The sequence below is a fragment of the Ciona robusta genome, chromosome 1, assembly GCF_009617815.1.
Source record: "Ciona robusta chromosome 1, ASM961781v2".
Taxonomy (NCBI): Eukaryota; Metazoa; Chordata; class Ascidiacea; order Phlebobranchia; family Cionidae; genus Ciona; species Ciona robusta.
The window spans coordinates 15,158,623-15,176,480 of record NC_143235.1 but is presented as its reverse complement, the minus strand read 5'-3'; the positions used below and the strand labels follow the sequence as shown (position 1 = coordinate 15,176,480).

The following is a 17,858-nucleotide window of genomic DNA, read 5'->3' as shown; positions in this document are numbered from 1 at the left end:
GAAGATCATAACATCACCCCTTTTTATACCACACTTGTCTTTTTCACGTTTCGGTTTTAAATACAAATCTATCTCTAGTGAAGTTAAAACACGTTACAGTTTCCCACAAAAGTTTTGATGCTTCATCCTGTCCATCGACGTCATAGTGATTGTTTATTCACCTCACAACCAATACATCAAAAAACAAAACTCGAAGTACACTAGGGAGTAAAACCCGATAGATTCAACAGCTGTTGCAGTTTACTCCCCTCCATCTAACCGCAAATTATGTCTTGCATTGTTACATCACAATATCGTGTTTCGAACTCGACACTCCGATTATGACGTCACAGTCATTCGATTCTAGAAACAGGATGACGGTTGTTGTGTCATACACCGCAAGAAGTGAAATTCTAGAATTGTTTATAACTGTTTTTATATGTTTTTGTGACGTCACAGAAGCAAAGACGAGACGTCGGCGGAGTCAAAAATAACACGTGACCAATCAATTGTTGTCATGGTAACAATGGATTTGATTGGCCTACGTATCACTCACGTGACCGGTTTATTTATTCTTTGAAACACAAACAATTTCACCTCTAGATCTATTTATACGCAACGAGTTATTACGTCACCGAGGCTTTAAAAATTGAACTTATGACGTCATCACATGAACTCGACCACGCAACATAAACATCTTATATCACTCGTATAGTTTACTGCTGTTTATTGTCAATTGTCACACGGTGGCTACGACTACCCTGCTAAACAACCCCCCACAATTAGACGACCGCAATATGATCCTTTGTTCAGCTGTTTATTTTATGACGTATACAATGACCGCTTTTTGTGGAGAATGAATATTTTACACTCTCGGTCGCTTACGGGGTGGTTCTTTATTACGTCACATAGGACCGTTTCTTTACTTACACAATGAATGCTTATGAAAACTTTCTTCCAAATAAACGCATCGCAATTTGTTTGAATTAAACACAACTTAATGAGACCATGGTAAACCGTATGTTGGTTCCATGCTGTTTAAATAATGCCATTTCAAATACTTTGTATTCATAATGGGTTTTCCACGACTATGGTTTTGTTCTTAGTTCCCTATACTTTTTTGATATAGTTATTTTGATCTGTGGTATCGCATTCGAAGGGATAAATATAAAATCATGTTATCTGAAACTGGAACAAAGGAGGACGATTGAGATTTTCCGATAAATCTTAAACCGTTGTGTATTGTTCTAAAATGTCAAGGTTAATAACGTCTACTTGTCAACGTAATAATTGGTTGGTGCGACATGTTTCACGCGGTCTACGCATGCGATTGTGACGTCACAGAACGTCCGACACCTTGTTTGGTTGTGATTGGTGGATATTTTCGCTGAACTTGTTAGCGAGAGTGAATACTGTTTCGCAACAATTAACGACGTTTGCACGATCGCGGTCGCCGCGGGCTCCTAATACTGTCAGATTGATTGTTGCGAAACAAAGACGTCTAAAAGACTCGGGCGGGTTTCTCAATAAGATTTCTGTGTTTTCAGTTTAATTAGTTGCAACGTTGTTATGCGAAGGTGACCCTCTGCATGTGTTGTCGTTTGGGTGTTTCCAAGTCCCATGTGCCTAAACATGTATAGTTTTATAGGGGAAGAAGGGACACCTTTAGTACATAATACCCAAATATTCTGATCGTGTTTTAAACAATTAACAAGGGTCTTTGAGAGTCGTGAGGATACGGTTTTATAATTCTTTAAAAGTTCTTCGTTTACTTCCAAATAAGACGAGAAAATAGAATAAAAAGGCGTCCCACCTTTTCCTACCCTACTATATATGTGTCGAGTGTACGTAGTATTGTGTATAAAAAGGTGCACTCTTTTTCAATAATGCGTTATATTCCACCAACATACCGAAAACACACAAAACCCTTTTATCTGATTGGTTTAAATAATTCATGACGTAGGTACATGTCACGTGGTAACATCAGTTACGTCACCAGGACATTGTTAACATATTAAAACAATCAGCTTTGTTAAACATGGATGACGTCACAAAAAATCTAGCACATTGACACCTCGGGTAGAACGCTCAACCTTACGGGTTCGAGACTCGATGCCGCCACTGTTCGGGTCAAATGCGTCCCATACTCTCTTCTATACGGTTTAGGTCCCATACAGCTTTGGATTCCTACTGTTGTGCGATGTTGATCCGTTACCCAAACTTCCAGAGGGAAACCACCAGATGTTGAAGCTTGTTGCTTTCCCTAAAATAGGCGACAATGTCACGCAAAATCGTGAAGCCTTCCGTATTAAAACAATCTTTAATGCTAATAGATGGAAGATCTTCCCTTCACAGCTCGGTCAAGGTCTGGCGCTCACATACACTGGGTATCAGCCAACAACAACCGGAGCATGCTATATCCTGTTTTCGCTCCAAGAATGCGACGCAACGTTCTCCTTGGCGGCTTCAGGAGTTGCTCGGCAAACAACTACTAATGCTTCTCCCAAACTTCATCGTCTGCCTGCAGCCGTCATGTTTTGTCCATTTTTTTGTCAGTTGTTGTAAGGCATGCCATGTATCACGTACAAAAAGCAATCACCCACAAAGTTACATACGTGGTAAGCCTGACTGTCGCTGTAAATGTCGACAGATTTATTATCAGTACTATCATACAGCCAATCCTTGGCAACCTTGTTAATTGCCAAGATCTGGTTTGGAAGACTGATAATAATAACGAGGCTCACTGAAATTTGTTCTCGGTGCCTCTCCTTATCAAATGGTGTACAAGACACTTAACGGCAATTTCTTAAACCCAGTGGTCATTAAAGGGTTGTCTGAATTGTCAGCCATACAGAAAAGTTATCACTCACAAAGTTTCATAAATGGTAACTCGTAAACGAGCACGAGGTGTATGAAACAGAACACCCGTGTTATAACGACTATCGTTTCCCCGCCATGCGAGAACAAATAAGTTACATACGTCCATTAATTTATTTTTATTACAACGATGTATTTTTATTTTAAATCGGTTGAATCAAAAGTTGTTGTTTTTTCTCAATTTCAATAGAACGAAGATTCAATCGAAGTTCACTTTGTTTTAAAGTTTTCAAATCTTTATTTATTTTTTCGGCTCTTTTCATTTCCAATTCATCTAGTCGTTGCAACGCAACAATCTCATTTTTCAATTTCTTTAACTCTTTTTTCATTCGAGAAAATTTTGACGAAATATTTTGTTTTTTTCTTTCTACAGAAGTCACGTGATCGGCTTGTCGAATATATTCGAGCGTCTCCAATGTATTTTCGCTGCTGAATTGTGACGTCTGATTTATCGGTTGTGACGTATTATGCTGACATCGTGACGTCACTATGGGGTTACAATTTTGCGGTGCTTTATAAACAACTCGCTGTAGCGAAACACAGGGAAGGAGCTCGGTTTTGTAATATTGTGACGTCAACAATAACCTTGAACGGGTAATCTTGCGCTCCCTGGTATGAAGATGACGTCGATGGGTTCCGGATGTTTCGGAACGGGAAGTGACGCCAGCAGAACATTGTTCTTTCTTTTGTTGCGTCATATCCTTACTATAAACGAAACAAAACTTTGACCCATTTAATATTACAACTTTTGTTTAACTTCTCGGTTAAAAAAGTATTCCCAAAATACAATAGCATAGGAAACAGGCAACAAAATGGCAATTCTTAAAACGTTTATGTATTAAATATAAGATAATGTACCATTTGAAAATATAACTGCAGAGAAACTGTTAAGCCTTTTTAGGTATTTAGTATAAGTTGTAAGTACGACGGTACAATGGTTAGAGCGCAAGTCTGTAGTTCGGAAGAGAATGGGTTCGATGCTTAACCCTGCTACAAAGGTACAACATGTAACGACAAAAAAACAATCACCCATAAAGTTACATACGTGGTAACTCGTAAGCGGGCACGAGGTGTATGAAACGGAACACCCATGTTATAACGACTGTCCCTTTCCCCCATGTGAGGATAAATAAATTACATCCATTCAACCCATGGCCTTGTTATTCATACGATTACCACTAACGCACTTGTAGTTTGGGTTTGTTTCAATGTTTGACTTCATTCTTGTTCTTGGTTGTGAATTCTTCGTGAATAATTTCCATCTCTGTTGTTTATCCTCGTGGTGCAAATATCTATCAATTATATTGGCGTATTTTCCAACCGCCGGTGGGCGCTGACGAGCAGTCTGTTTCGGCGACATTGAATCTGTATAAACCCAAATCCAATTTTTGGAAAAAATAATACTTTATTTATTTCTTACGTGTTATAATGACTAAACAATGAGAATTAAATGGTAACAACTATTTAAAAAATTCTATAAGATTCGCATGTAAGGGAAATAACCGAAGAGAAAACATATTTCTTTCCAAAAATATCACGTGACCTTATGTTGTACTGTATGACGTCACAAAGGTAAAGATCCTTTATGCGTAGGCGCGTTTGCACAGGATATGATTAATTTGTTGGTTTTAGTTGCAGTAAGATACGATTACTTTGTATGTTTTAGTTGCAGTAAGATACGATTACTTTGTATGTTTTAGTTGCAGTAAGATACGATTACTTTGTTGGTTTTAGTTGCATTAAGAGGTAATCTTGTCGCTGGTGACCAGTGAAAATTTTGGTCTCAAAATGTACTTCATGTCTCCCTGATACCCGCTGTATAATTTTTTTTTGAAAAAACTCGGGCGTTCGTGTCGAAAATTAACTTTGAAAATGCGCGAAAACGTGCTGCGTCACCGTAATTCGCCTGACTTGCGTAAGGTTAACGATTTATTACGTCACAATAGCGATATGTTACGTCACAGTAGTGACATATTACGTACGTTACAGCATGTTATAATCGTGTTTTTCGCACTGTTTTATGTTAGGGAAACCCCAAGTCCTAACCCTTAACCCAACCCTAACCCCTACGTTTAACCCGTAACCTCTAAATCCAAAAAAACTAACAAATTACGTAATCTGTAACGTAGAAATCAAAGGTTGTAATACGCATTCTATGACGTCATAATCTAACCTTTGCCGGCTCGTGTGGAAAATACGGTGACGCAGCACGATTTCGCGCATTTTCAAAGTTAATTTTCGATACGAACGCCCGAGTTTTTTAAAAAAAAAATTATACAGCGAGTATCAGGGAGACGTAAGGTACATTTTGAGACCAAAATTTTCACTGGTCACCAGCGACAGGATTACCGCATTAAGATACGATTACTTTGTATGTTTTAGTTGCAGTAAGATACGATTACTTTGTATGTTTTAGTTGCAGTAAGATACGATTACTTTGTTGGTTTTAGTTTCAGTAAGATACGATTACTTTGTATGTTTTAGTTTCAGTAAGATACGATTACTTTGTATGTTTTAGTTTCAGTAAGATACGATTACTTTGTATGTTTTAGTTTCAGTAAGATACGATTACTTTGTATGTTTTAGTTTCAGTAAGATACGATTACTTTGTTGGTTTTAGTTGCAGTAAGATACGATTACTTTGTATGTTTTAGTTGCAGTAAGATACGATTACTTTGTATGTTTTAAAAAATTGAGCCAAGTGCAGACTATTATGCTATTGCTATAATGTTGCAAGCAAGAGTAAAAAGTATAAAAATTGAAATAAGTGAAAAAAGTGAAGCGACTAATATATAAAGAGACTAGTTAGTGTAGCCCCCTTTAATCATTTTTTAATAGTTGTGAGTTTTCCTTCTGAAAATTAACGAATTGCAGTTAGCGAATTACCGATGACCAGTGTTTCCGTATCCATTTTTTAATAAGAGTAAAAAATATAAAACTGTTTTTTTTTTAAAAACTGGTCTAGATTGTAAATAAAGTTTATTTGATGACCTTACATTTTGCAACACTGGTATTCTGCAGCAGTTTAACAGAAATAAAAAGTAGTAGAACAGGCAACTGCCTAAAACCGTGATACATTCTTTTTTTTATTTACGTGACCGCCAACTCCCCATTTCGCTTGTTCTCCATTGTAAAAGATAGGCGAACAGTGGTTTTAGCTGTTTATTTCAAAAACTACACCAACTATTCAAGTTTAATAAGCCAGTTTAGTTATTTAGTAGGTTAACGCTTACAGTTCAGCGCATGTTTAGGAAATCCAAATATTTTATCAATTTAATTAAAATGTACAACAAATAGTTTGTTAAAAATATGGATATATATGTGGAAAAATTTTTTTTATAGAAATTTAGATTGGGTCAAAAAATGAAGAAGAATTAAAAGCCCTCGATTCCATTGACTACAATAGTAAACGGGAACAACTCGCGAAAGAGAGAGAGTGTATCATGCTCTCTCCTTTGCCGACATTGGAGATGCGCGTTCTATTTTTTTTTATTTCTGTGTGCAGTTTACATGAGAGGCCAGTGTTTCCGTATCTGATTTTAAATAAAAATAAAAATAAAAATTCTGAATTTTTGTGTATTTAAATATTCTAAACTGCTGTATTAATTATATAGAAATAACTTTTGAATAAATCTTTTTTATTTAAATTCTTCAACCTGCAACAATTGAGTTGTCTGTCAACCGAAAACCAAGTGTTCTGTACATAGGCGTAAAACTTTCAATATGTCAGGGCGGCAAAAGTTAATATGCTCATTTAACAATGCACTACATTGTGTCGGCATTGCAGTGGTTACTTAGCGTGTGCGAAACTTCGCCTGCGTTTTATTTTCGTCTGTGCGTTGTTGCGTCTATTCGTGGTCTCGTGTGTGCGTAATCGCGTTTAATTTTGCCACAACTCGTTGTAATGTTAAGGCTGGTGACTTGATTCATCTAGTTCGGATACATTCTTTAAAATTTTAAATTAATTTAATACCAACAAATTCCTAAAAATACAAACATATGTAGGCCAGCAGTACCACATCACTTCGCAACACAGTGAGGCAATAATTGGATAAATACATCAAGTGATCTTATTTTGTATTTTGTAAAATAGAACGAAAGAACACGGCGGGCGTTAGTAAATAATCAAACGAAAATAACAAGTTAAACTCAGAGCACTGAAAAAAAAAAACAATCGTAAACGAAACTTTAAACGGTAAATTCAATATCCAGTCGGCATAGAGGAAGAAAGAGCAAAAGTGTTTTTCCTGATAGACGTTCTTCTATCCACTCATCAACGAGGGCCTTAATATTGATGGATGACACATCTGAATCATGTGTATAAATTGAGCAAACATGATTAAGTCTTTGTTGACTCATCGTGGATCGCAAGTACGTTTTGATTTGTCTTAAGACACTGAACATTCTTTCAGCTTCACAGTTGCAATGACAGAAAGATTCTCAGCAAAACGTTAATGTTTGGCAACAATAATCCAACTGTTTGGTCTTGAAAAACAGCCGCCAGATCGCTAGTGAATTTACATTGCAATTTCTTCTCTACTAGAAATTTATGCAGTGTACCCATTTCAACTTGAATATTTTGTGCATGTATTTGGTCTCCGTATACAGCTGCAATGTCTTCAATCAGATCACTGGAAGAACTCGGCTTTAATAGTATACTTTCGATCTTGGAAATGAAAGACAAGTTAGATTGCGGGTACCGCACAGTAATAGCGTTGGATGCAGTTTCAAAAAAACTGATGTACTTTTGCTTAAACAAAGTTTCTATATCGTTGCCATATATCGTTCCTGACTTCGTCTCCCTAGTCTCGGACGAGAGGGCAAGCCGAGACCAATTTTTAGGCCGTATGATTTGCAAGCGCTGAAGAACACCATAGCACATGCTTCGTTGTCACCCGACAGCGAAATCAACTTGATTTTTTTGTAAACCTCTGAGTGTCTATTTTGACACGAGCAAAGTTGTGCGATCTTATTAATAAGGACCCTACTACCACATTAGTACCACTAAACTTTTGGCACTTTCAAGGTTTACTTTGGTATGATGCAAATAATAATACAAATCAAAAGGAATGCTTTCAAGTAGACATCAAATTTGAATTAGAATATATTCTGTACTCTATCAATTAAGCACAACCTGGTCAAAGTTTTTGGAAAAGGTATAAATAATGTGATTTCTGTAATCTTTTGTAAAATTTGTTTCATTTTGATTCTCATTCAATTTATGCAGTAAATGCTTAGCTAAAATTTACGTTTATTGATTTTTGATAAGTTTTAAAAATTAATTCTTCCATTTTTTTCTACAATTTAACTACAAACGCTATGTAAACAATAGTAATGTAGTGAGTTCTGTTTTGAATTTATGTTTTATTTTGGTTTGCATTTAATTTCTGCAAAGAACAAAGTTTTAATGAATTTTTAGCAACCCTTTAATAATGCTTATCGTTTTGTAAATCTAATTAATGTAATCGCTTGTTTCTCTTAGATTGAAAGTTAGTTAGACAATACATGTTGTTGATATGTCTGAATCTGACAATGATGTTTCTTGTGGATCATCTGGTGAAGAATTGGTTGAAGATAAAACATCAAAAGTGATGAAGAGTGAAGAATATCCATGGATGATGTTGGAACAATTAAACAAGTAACATAAACTTACATTGTATTATGTGTAGTGTGGTTAACACTTATGTTTTGTACATCAATATATGTTTGTGCGGCATGTCAGCTATTTTAATGCAATAAAAAACACTTTGGAAGTTATAACTTGGATGTTCTGTTTAATACACCTTGTGCCTGCTTTTGAGTTTCTAGGTAAATAATTTTGTGTGCCATTGTTTTGTTGTATTGCTGTCACTTTAGGAAACCCATAAGTGACCACTGGGTTTAAGCAATTGTAGTTAAGCATCAAACCTGCATAGTTTATTATTTCACAATACTTTTATCATTATAATTGTTTGAAGACAAAGGATGAATAATCTGTATTGTGACTTCACAATTTGTATTGATGATGAAGAATACCCCGTCCATCAAGGAATTCTTGCAGCAAGAAGTGAATATTTCAATGCAATGTTCACTTCAAAGGTAACTTGAGATTTATTTGAAAGTTTCAAACTTAACCTCAACCTTTCACAGTTGAAGGAAGGTTTTGAAAAACGAGTTGAAATTAAAGAATCATCGAAACAATGTATTGAACGGATCCTGGGTTTCTTATACAGCGGGAAGATTGAATTATCAGTGGAAAATATTGAAGAAACAATTCGTTGTGCTGCCCTGATGCAAATACCAGGTGATATATAGTTTGTTAACATGTTTGTAGGTTGTATATGGGAGGGTTTAATGAATGTATTTGGGTGGATATGCTCAAACTTTATTGGTTCTTGCCTCCCTTAAGAAACACTTAATAACCGTGACCCTCTGCTCCATCATTAAAATAACCTAGATTTGTTTACCGTGTTTAATTCCAATCATCACTTTGCTGCAATCATCCTGCAAAACAAACCAGGTCCTGATTGGAGGGTGAGTGTCTAAGAGGTGGTCACGCACAAAAAATATTGGGGAACAGTTGTAAAACAAATTCTTTTCATTAAATGTTTCAATAGATTTGTTGCAAGTTGCTTCTGAATACGTGGACAGTATATTCAACACTGGGAACTGCATTCACTTTCATGGGTTGGCCAAGTTGCTTTACATGGATGACTTGGTAAAGAAGGCTGATAAATATTTGCTGGTTCACTTCAGAGATGTTTGTCGGGATAAAAGTTGGAATGAGTTGAGTGCGGAAGATGTAGAGATGTTTATTTCATCTGAAGATGTTGTGGTGGAGTCAGAGGAAGTTGTTTATGAGTGTATGGTTGGTTGGGTGAAGCATCATCTACAATCAAGGAAACAATATTTCCCAACTTTGTTTAAACATATAAGGTTGACAAGTCTTCGTTTGAATTACATTGAACAAGTCGTCAGAAAAGAGGTAAATATATTATTTTAAACTTGTCGTTAATTCACGCTCTGATAAATATGTTTAGGATGTACTTTATGAGTTCCGTGAAAGTAGTGAAATAGTTTGGAACATGGGCGCCGTTTTATATGGTGCAGACGAGGCCGGCCTACTCTGGATATTATGCAGACGGTGCAGCACCTGCTGCGTATAACTGCATTTTATTAATAAAACCCGTTTAAAATTAAAGAACTAGTCGTTTTAAGCCCGCAAATAGCTAAAGAACTATATATTCAAACGTTCTGAGTTATTACGCCATCGATTGGCGTAACAACGATCATTTTCTGTAATGTTTTTCTCAACCACGCGTCTACGCATAACGCTTTGTTACGACATAGTAGCGATTCACACGCTGATTATTTGCGTCATATTATTATTTGATGCGTCGATTATTGACGTCATAATACGGTTTGACGCGTTCATTATTAGCAATCCAAGAGAAAGCAAACTGAATAGTGTACGTTTACGGTGGAGACTGTTTATTAAAACTTTAACGAAAAGTGAACATACGTTAGTTTTATACTTAAAACAGCTTGCTATGAGTATATGGCTAGCGCCTTTGCAAATACGGTTATACAACGACTGTATTAAAATAAAACAAATAACACATACATTGGTCTGTATTAAACACATTAAAGCTTTAACTTAACGGTTTAATCTTTGTGCGTGGCGGATGTCTTTGGATTCAATTAAGTACTTTAACAGCTATCTGCAGACATAGGTGCTTGCTACATATTTTGGAACAAACTTTAGCTGCTCGTAAAATTAATACGTCATCGAAAGTAACGATTGACAGGCAAAGCCTATGTTAAAAACCCCTCAAACACTAGATCTGTACAAAATTAAGATCTATGTAATAATCAACAGCATTGATGTTTCTTGAGGCGTCATTAATGTTCGTGTGCGTATCGTAGGAACAACGTCCTTCAAAGAACGACGAACGAGTTTGACTGTGTGATTTTGCCAGTTTCATACCCGCATGAACGATAGGCAGCAGCTTTGGCAAACTTTAATAGTCGCCGTTATTGTTACTGCTGCCATGGAAAGTATAGCTTAATCGTGTTTTGGCGCGAGTGAAAAAAACTCGCGTATACCGTATTTTCCTAATTTCTGCAAAACGAATGACGTCATCATAAACGTGGCCTCTTCTGCAATTTAAAAAAATCGGCGCCTATGGTTTGGAAACATTACTTTGACACCATTTCATCAACAACAACCAGCAACCCTAGATATGGAGATTTTCCTTGTAAGTAAAGTATTCTCAGATCCGGGTTGACGTCATAATGCGTATTGTTATTTGAACCTGCAGCCTTAGAAAAACGTAAACAAACTATCATGAACATTGGCTAACATTGTGAAACTAGTAAGTACGATCGATTTGGAGGAAAAAGCTAACCTAAGAGGATTTTACTTACTTGGTACGAGTTAAGTTATGTATAGGGATGTTTTAAACTCTTTGTTTGCGGCAGACTTATCACGCCTGGCGCCCTCTAAGCGTTTGTTGCACGGTGTATGCTTTGAGAGTTTAAGCCGCTTGTTTTTGTATTCGTTCTTTCCTTACTGAGACTTCTTTATCGCTGCATAATATAGTAATCTACGAAGGCAGTTTGTGCTGTGTTGCTGAGATTCCGGTGTATAGTTGACGTTATGTATACACTTATACATGTAATAATGTGGAAACAGGACAATTTTTTATAAAGGTTACTATTGGATATTTAAAGCTTTATTCAGTTTTATTTGTTGGCAGTTGTAAACAAGAATGGTTATTTTTATTCTATATATATTCCTTTTATTAATTAGTTATTTTTTTTAATACATATATATGTGATTTTGAGCTTTACACCGGTAGTGCCTGTAACTCTGACACTGGAAGAGGAAGAAATGAATACAAGTCAGGATAACCATTGTAAAATGGCCTCAAAACAAGTCAGTTCATCTGATGTCTTTATGTTGTGGAGCAGAACAAATTTGAAGCTACAAATGTTGAAGAAGTCCGAGCACAACTGCACAACCAACAAGTGATGTGAGGTGCAAAGATTTCTGCATGGGATTATACCCTCATACACTGCATCAAATGCTAAGTTGGACTGTTTAAATACCCACAACAAATATTTTAAGCCATAAAACTGTAAATATTTAATTTTATTAGCAACTTGTTTGCGACTTCAAACCTTTGATAGATCATGTGACAATAAAGAATGTTTTTGCAAAAATTGTTTGTATACAACTATACATATAATACTCAATGCAGGTAGTTTATTTATACAGATGTTACTACATGCTTACAGGTATAGAATGCAGAAAATAGCTTATAAGTTAAAGTTAGACTCTAGCAGCCTTATAAGGTACGAAGCTAAGCTTCAGTTGTGTGGATTAGAAAGGTGTCCATACGAGATGCCGGCAGATGTATGGTCCAATAATCCGAGTATTTGGCCATCATTGGAATACTCGGAAATTTATGAATACTTGGTCAACTCTCCTGGTGTGTTTACCCGAGAGAAAATGAGAAACAGAAAAAGTCTCGAGGCTTATAATTTCTTCTCAAGTGGATGGGTTGGTGAAGTAAGAACGATAAAAACACGGTCGCAAAATTGTAGCTGCACAGTCTTTGCAGCAGAGGTGATGCCATCCCAGCGCTTAAACAGTCCAAAACATGTCCCCTGGGTTGTCATCAAAGATGCAGACACATGCAAGGCACAAAATCTGGATGGCACTCTTCCAATGAGGGTTGTCCTAAAAAGCAGCATACAGTCAACACTCAACAGTCAGAAAAATGTTGTTTGTAATGAAATAGCCAAGAAACAGGCATAGGCTAAGCACTTTTTATCTCAATATGATATATACATTATACACCTCAACACCCGTACCATAACAGCCAATACCTGTAATAAAGTGATCCTCGCAAATATAGGTGTGTTTGCTCGTTTGATTCCAGTCAGATCCATCTTTTGCCTTCCTCTTACAAGCAACGATTTACTTATTTCTTCGCAATGGATCGGTGTTGGAAAAGCGAAACAAGCGCTTTTTTTGTGCTGTTGTTGTAACAGCCTATTGCTACACAGCTTGGCATTTTTAATCAATTAACTCTATACCTCTATTTATTAATTCTATTGACGATCTCGTCTATACTGTACACTGCGTTGTACGGGTTTTTTAAGGCTGCAGCAAAACAGTGATTATGACGTCACAATATATCGGTCACGCAACCTGGATCAGAGAATTGTCCGTAGAAACCTACTTTGATTATATTAATAAATTATGATAATTCTGATATTCCACAGACGTAAATATCAACTTTGTATCAGATGTCAGATACGGGAAGTTTAATCTTCATGAAAATAAAGTTGAAGTGGAACAGGTAACAATATTCAAGTTGTAAAGGTTGTCAAATAATAACAGAATTTAAACAGCACGAAGAACACTACAAACCAATCACAGCATCTACTGTTCATGGAAATAAAGTTTGTATTTGTTCTGGTAGTCAAATCACTTCATATGATGGAAAAACATGGGAAAACGTTACAACATTACAAGGTGACATGCAATGCCAACATATGGTGGTTTGTGGAGCTCCTACTGAGAATTATTATTCAGGTGATTCAAATGGGTGTTTTGTGTGTAAATATATTTAGTGGACACTAATTTAAAATATTTATTTGGAAATCTTATCAATGTTAACCAGGCATGCACAGGAATGTCCCCCAAAAATGTACACCACGTTTATTTGTGTTAAAATCATCAAAAACATGTGCAAACGAAAAGCAAGTGACAACCAATCAGATTGCACTGTTTGATTTCCAATCAAAACAATGGGAAGTAAGACACAATAGCGTTGATTGTTTTCGTGAGGGGGCGGTTGTTTTCAGTGATGGCCGTGAGTGGTTTAATACACAGAACAATATAATAACATTTCTAAACAAACTTTTGTAGGCCGGATATTTATACTTGGAGGAAAACAATATGGTTGCATAGCTTCTCAAGGTTGGTTACTCAGCATATTCTATTAATATTTTGTTTGTTGTTTTGGTGAATTTGGATATGCCAGTTTAAACTCGAACATGAACTTGTTAAAACTAAAATATTCCTTACCCCCAATCCATTAAACATTTCAAGTTTACAGATGATAATTACATTTTGTATGTTAGTGCAAACAGGGTTCTTATTTGGAGGAAGAAGTCAACCCAAGTCCAGATCTTCAGCAGGTTGTGTTGGTTATTTGTTTTTTTGTTTAAAATACAGCTAATAACTTTTTCAATGTTTATATATTGGCATATTAGGTATGGCTTGTAGTCTTGTGGATATTTATAAAGATGACAATCAATCTTGGACACGAGGGAAAGACATGAGAGTTGCGAGAAGAAACTTTGCAGCTGTGAAACTTCATTCTAGAATATATTGTTTCGGTAATATTTGTTACAAGACAATATACCATTGTTACAAACAATTAAACCCAGGTGGTATTGGTTTAAACAACACTCGATTATCAAGCGGTGAATTCATGAACATTGTTGATGGAGTTTGGACGATGTTAACGAACAACATTCCCCTTCAACTTGGTGTTGCTTCCGCTTGTTGTGTTGGTGACCACATTGTTATGTATGGAAGGTGGGGTATTATGTTGCTTGACAGTGAGCATGAGGTGTATGCATACATCGTGTGTGTCTGGTGTATAAGAAGACACCCATGTTATAACTCGACAGTGAGCATGAGGTGTATAAATACTCCATGTGTTTCTGGTGTATAAGAAGAAACCCGTGTTATAACTTGACAGTAAGCATGAGGTGTATGAATACACCATGTGTGTCTGGTGTATACGAAGACACCCATGTTATAAATCGACAGTGAGCATGAGGTGTATGAATACACCATGTGTGTCTGGTGTATACAAAGACACCCATGTTATAACTGGACAGGGAGCATGAGGTGTATGAATACACCATGCGTGTCTGGTGTATAAGAAGACACCCATGTTATAACTTAACCATGAGCATGAGGTGTATGAATACACCATGTGTGTCTGGTATATAAGAAGACACCCATGTTATAACTTGACAGTGAGCATGAGGTGTATGAATACACCATGTGTGTCTGGTGTATAAGAAGACAACCATGTTATAAATCGACAGTGAGCTTGAGGTGTATGAATACACCATGTGTGTCTGGTCCGGTCTATAAGACACCCACGGTAAATACCTATTTTTATATCTTGTACATTCAGTTCATGCAATGGAAAGATCTGTTCAATGAATTCTTACACTGAAGAATGGAAGATTTGGTCAGAGAATGAACAAAATCAACTTCTACAAGGCAAAGGGATTTTGTTCACAAGTTGTCCGTGAACTGAATATTTCTTCAATATTTGTATCTACTATTAATCAGTTATGTAAAACAGTTTATTTGGTCTTTCATTTTGCTTAGTTTTGTTAATGTCAAATTTGTTCAACACTTAATTAAAACCAGTCTGTTGTACTGTGCCTAATATTTTATTCGGATGTTATTGCGGCATTGCGCAAACAAATGGCATGTTTGTCTACTAAGTGTAGCGACCACCCCTTTTTCTTCAAATGAAATGTAAATATGCTTTTAAATGTAATCGTGTTTTAACAACTGTCATTTGTTTTCTAATATTTCTTACTCTTCGCTACTGTAATCGAAGAAACAAATAAAGCTATTATTATCATTACACCAATGCTACTACGCATGCGCAGAAGGTAGTTGTGCATTTACGTTACAGAAGGCAATAACTAATAGCAGTAAATATGACTGCAACTCGGACCGTATTCTATGCTAACAATAACTCTTGTTTAAATTAATTGTTCATAGATTTACGGGAGTTTAAAACATTAGGTGCTTGTTGATTAGATGTCGAAAGATATAACAACCGTTTCAACACGAGGAAGGTGTTTTTACGCAAAGAACAAAATATTGGTACCAAAAAAAACTAAAGCAAAAACTCCCCTAACGCCATTTCCTAACTTATTGCCTGGTATTTTGTATCTGATTGTAGCAAGGTAGAATTCGGCAGCAAAAAAGTAAAGTAATGAAACACTTACCGAGCATCGGTGTTCCATTCCAACTTTATCTTCGGCATAAGTGAAGAATACTCCGGCACGTTACAGATTAGGCTGGTGGAAACTGTTAGAGGTTGGTAAATGGTAGTTAGGGGTTTAGTATTTCGTTTAGCGATTAGCAGATAATGTATAGGGGAAGAATTCTTCACTAGCACTTTGTATTCATATAACTGACTAAATAAACACCCAATCTTAACTTTAACCTAATATATCTGACTAAATAAACACAGGAACTTAGCTTTATCATTTATTTAATTCGTTTCAAAATTTGTAAGAAATATTGAAGTTTCCAGAATGTAGATTTTTGTGCAAACGATTGTGACGTCATCCAGTATAGTATATAAACAAATGTATTGAATACAACTTATTTATTCTCGCATAGCAGGGCAACGGTTATAACTCGTGTGTTCTGTTTCATACACCTCGTGCCCGCTAACAAGTTACCACATATATGTAAATTTGTGGTTGAATATTTTTCTGTGTGGCGAACAATTTGAGCATCCGATAAGATGCATATGCTTATGGCTAACCTTGACGTTGGTATACAATATTAGTTCATTGCAAGTCACATATAGAACACATGGGAGGCTTCCCAATGCAACAGGTTGTGAGACTTAAACATTAACACCAACTCGGCGTCTTTTAATTTGTCACCGAAATCAGCGAAAACTTCGGCGATCTGTTTTAAAAATTCATCATGATCAAGGACGTCAGCAAACACGTCATTGATGAACGCGTCAGACACGCGGGTCACGTGAGGTGTGATCTCAAGCAGCATCATATCGTGAAGGATTTCCATAACACGTTGCTTATGGACGGATAGGAAATATTCCAAATAAGTTTTCCCTGCCGGGGATCCGTAGTTGCGGAATACTCCAATGTTTTGCAGCGAAGTGAGAAACTCTGAATGCCCGAAACCACAAGTCGGGTTCCGAACAAATATGTTACCGGGAGATGGCGGTCGTGAGCTACCGTGTTGTTTCGTTTCACCCAGCTTTTTTGGATTCAGTTTCTGGATATTCTAATATTTAAGAAAAAATCTAATATTTTTTTGGTCTTGGTACAAACACATGATACCGGTATCATGCGTTGGGGTCCAATCTCACATTTTTAGACTTTGCAAAAAAATCGGATTTTTTTGAGTTTTGGTATAAACACATAATACCGGTATAATGCGTTGGGGTCCAATCTTACATTTTCGACTTTTGCAAAAAATCGGATTTTTTTGAGTTTTGGTATAAACACATGATACCGGTATCATGCGTTGGGGTCCAATCTCACATTTTCGACTTTTGCAAAAAATCGGATTTTTTTGAGTTTTGGTATAAACACATGATACCGGTATCATGCGTTGGGGTCCAATCTCACATTTTCGACTTTTCCAAAAAATCTGATTTTTTTGAGTTTTGGTATAAACACATGATACCGGTATCATGCGTTGGGGTCCAATCTCACATTTTCGACTGTTGCCAAAAATCTGATTCTTTTGAGTTTTGGTATAAACACATGATACCAGTATCATGCGTTGGGGTCCAATCCAGCATTTTCGACTGTTGCCAAAAATAGGATTTTTTTGAGTTGTGGTATAAACACATGATACCGGTATCATGCGTTGGGGCCCAATCTCACATTTTCGACTTTCGCAAAAAATTATTTTCGACTTTTCCAAAAAATCGATTTTTTTGAGTTTTGGTATAAACACATGATACCGGTGATATCAACACATGATATCATGATATCATGATACCGGTATCATGTGTTGGGGTCCAATCTCACATTTTCGACTTTTCCAAAAAATCTAATTTTTTTGAGTTTTGGTATATACACATGATACCGGTATCATGCGTTGGGGTCCAATCTCACATTTTCAACTTTTGCAAAAAATCGGATTTTTTTGAGTTTTGTATAAACACATGATACTGGTATCATGCGTTGGGGTT

At 36.3% G+C, this 17,858-nt stretch overlaps 2 protein-coding genes and 1 long non-coding RNA gene across 6 annotated transcripts; 1 reads left to right on the top strand and 2 right to left on the bottom strand.

Annotated features, from left to right (window-relative positions):
* Positions 1-134: 134 nt before the first annotated feature.
* On the bottom strand, positions 135-16,004 carry LOC149743668 (uncharacterized). Its single transcript, XM_089887480.1, has 3 exons — positions 15,901-16,004; positions 4,044-4,221; positions 135-3,561 (listed from the first exon to the last, which is right to left on the bottom strand). The coding sequence occupies exons 1-3, from the start codon at positions 15,905-15,907 to the stop codon at positions 3,000-3,002; spliced, it is 747 nt and encodes a 248-aa protein (XP_089743606.1). The 5' UTR covers positions 15,908-16,004; the 3' UTR covers positions 135-2,999.
* LOC149743669 (uncharacterized) lies at positions 8,317-15,530 on the top strand. 4 transcript variants are annotated; one of them, XM_089887476.1, is made up of 14 exons: positions 8,318-8,494; positions 8,814-8,934; positions 8,986-9,139; positions 9,453-9,820; positions 9,876-9,919; positions 11,032-11,093; positions 13,129-13,205; positions 13,258-13,441; positions 13,530-13,721; positions 13,778-13,828; positions 13,993-14,049; positions 14,125-14,250; positions 14,302-14,452; positions 15,066-15,530. In XM_089887476.1, the coding sequence occupies exons 1-14, from the start codon at positions 8,373-8,375 to the stop codon at positions 15,184-15,186; spliced, it is 1,830 nt and encodes a 609-aa protein (XP_089743602.1). In that variant the 5' UTR covers positions 8,318-8,372; the 3' UTR covers positions 15,187-15,530. The 4 variants fall into 4 exon arrangements, with proteins under 4 accessions (XP_089743600.1, XP_089743603.1, XP_089743602.1 ...); XM_089887474.1 differs by having other exon boundaries at positions 8,317-8,494; positions 14,125-14,452; XM_089887478.1 differs by lacking the exon at positions 13,530-13,721.
* On the bottom strand, positions 10,306-13,129 carry LOC149743670 (uncharacterized). Its single transcript, XR_016385952.1, has 2 exons — positions 12,730-13,129; positions 10,306-12,580 (listed from the first exon to the last, which is right to left on the bottom strand). It is a non-coding gene; the product is annotated as an uncharacterized LOC149743670 (long non-coding RNA).
* Positions 16,005-17,858: the final 1,854 nt, after the last annotated feature.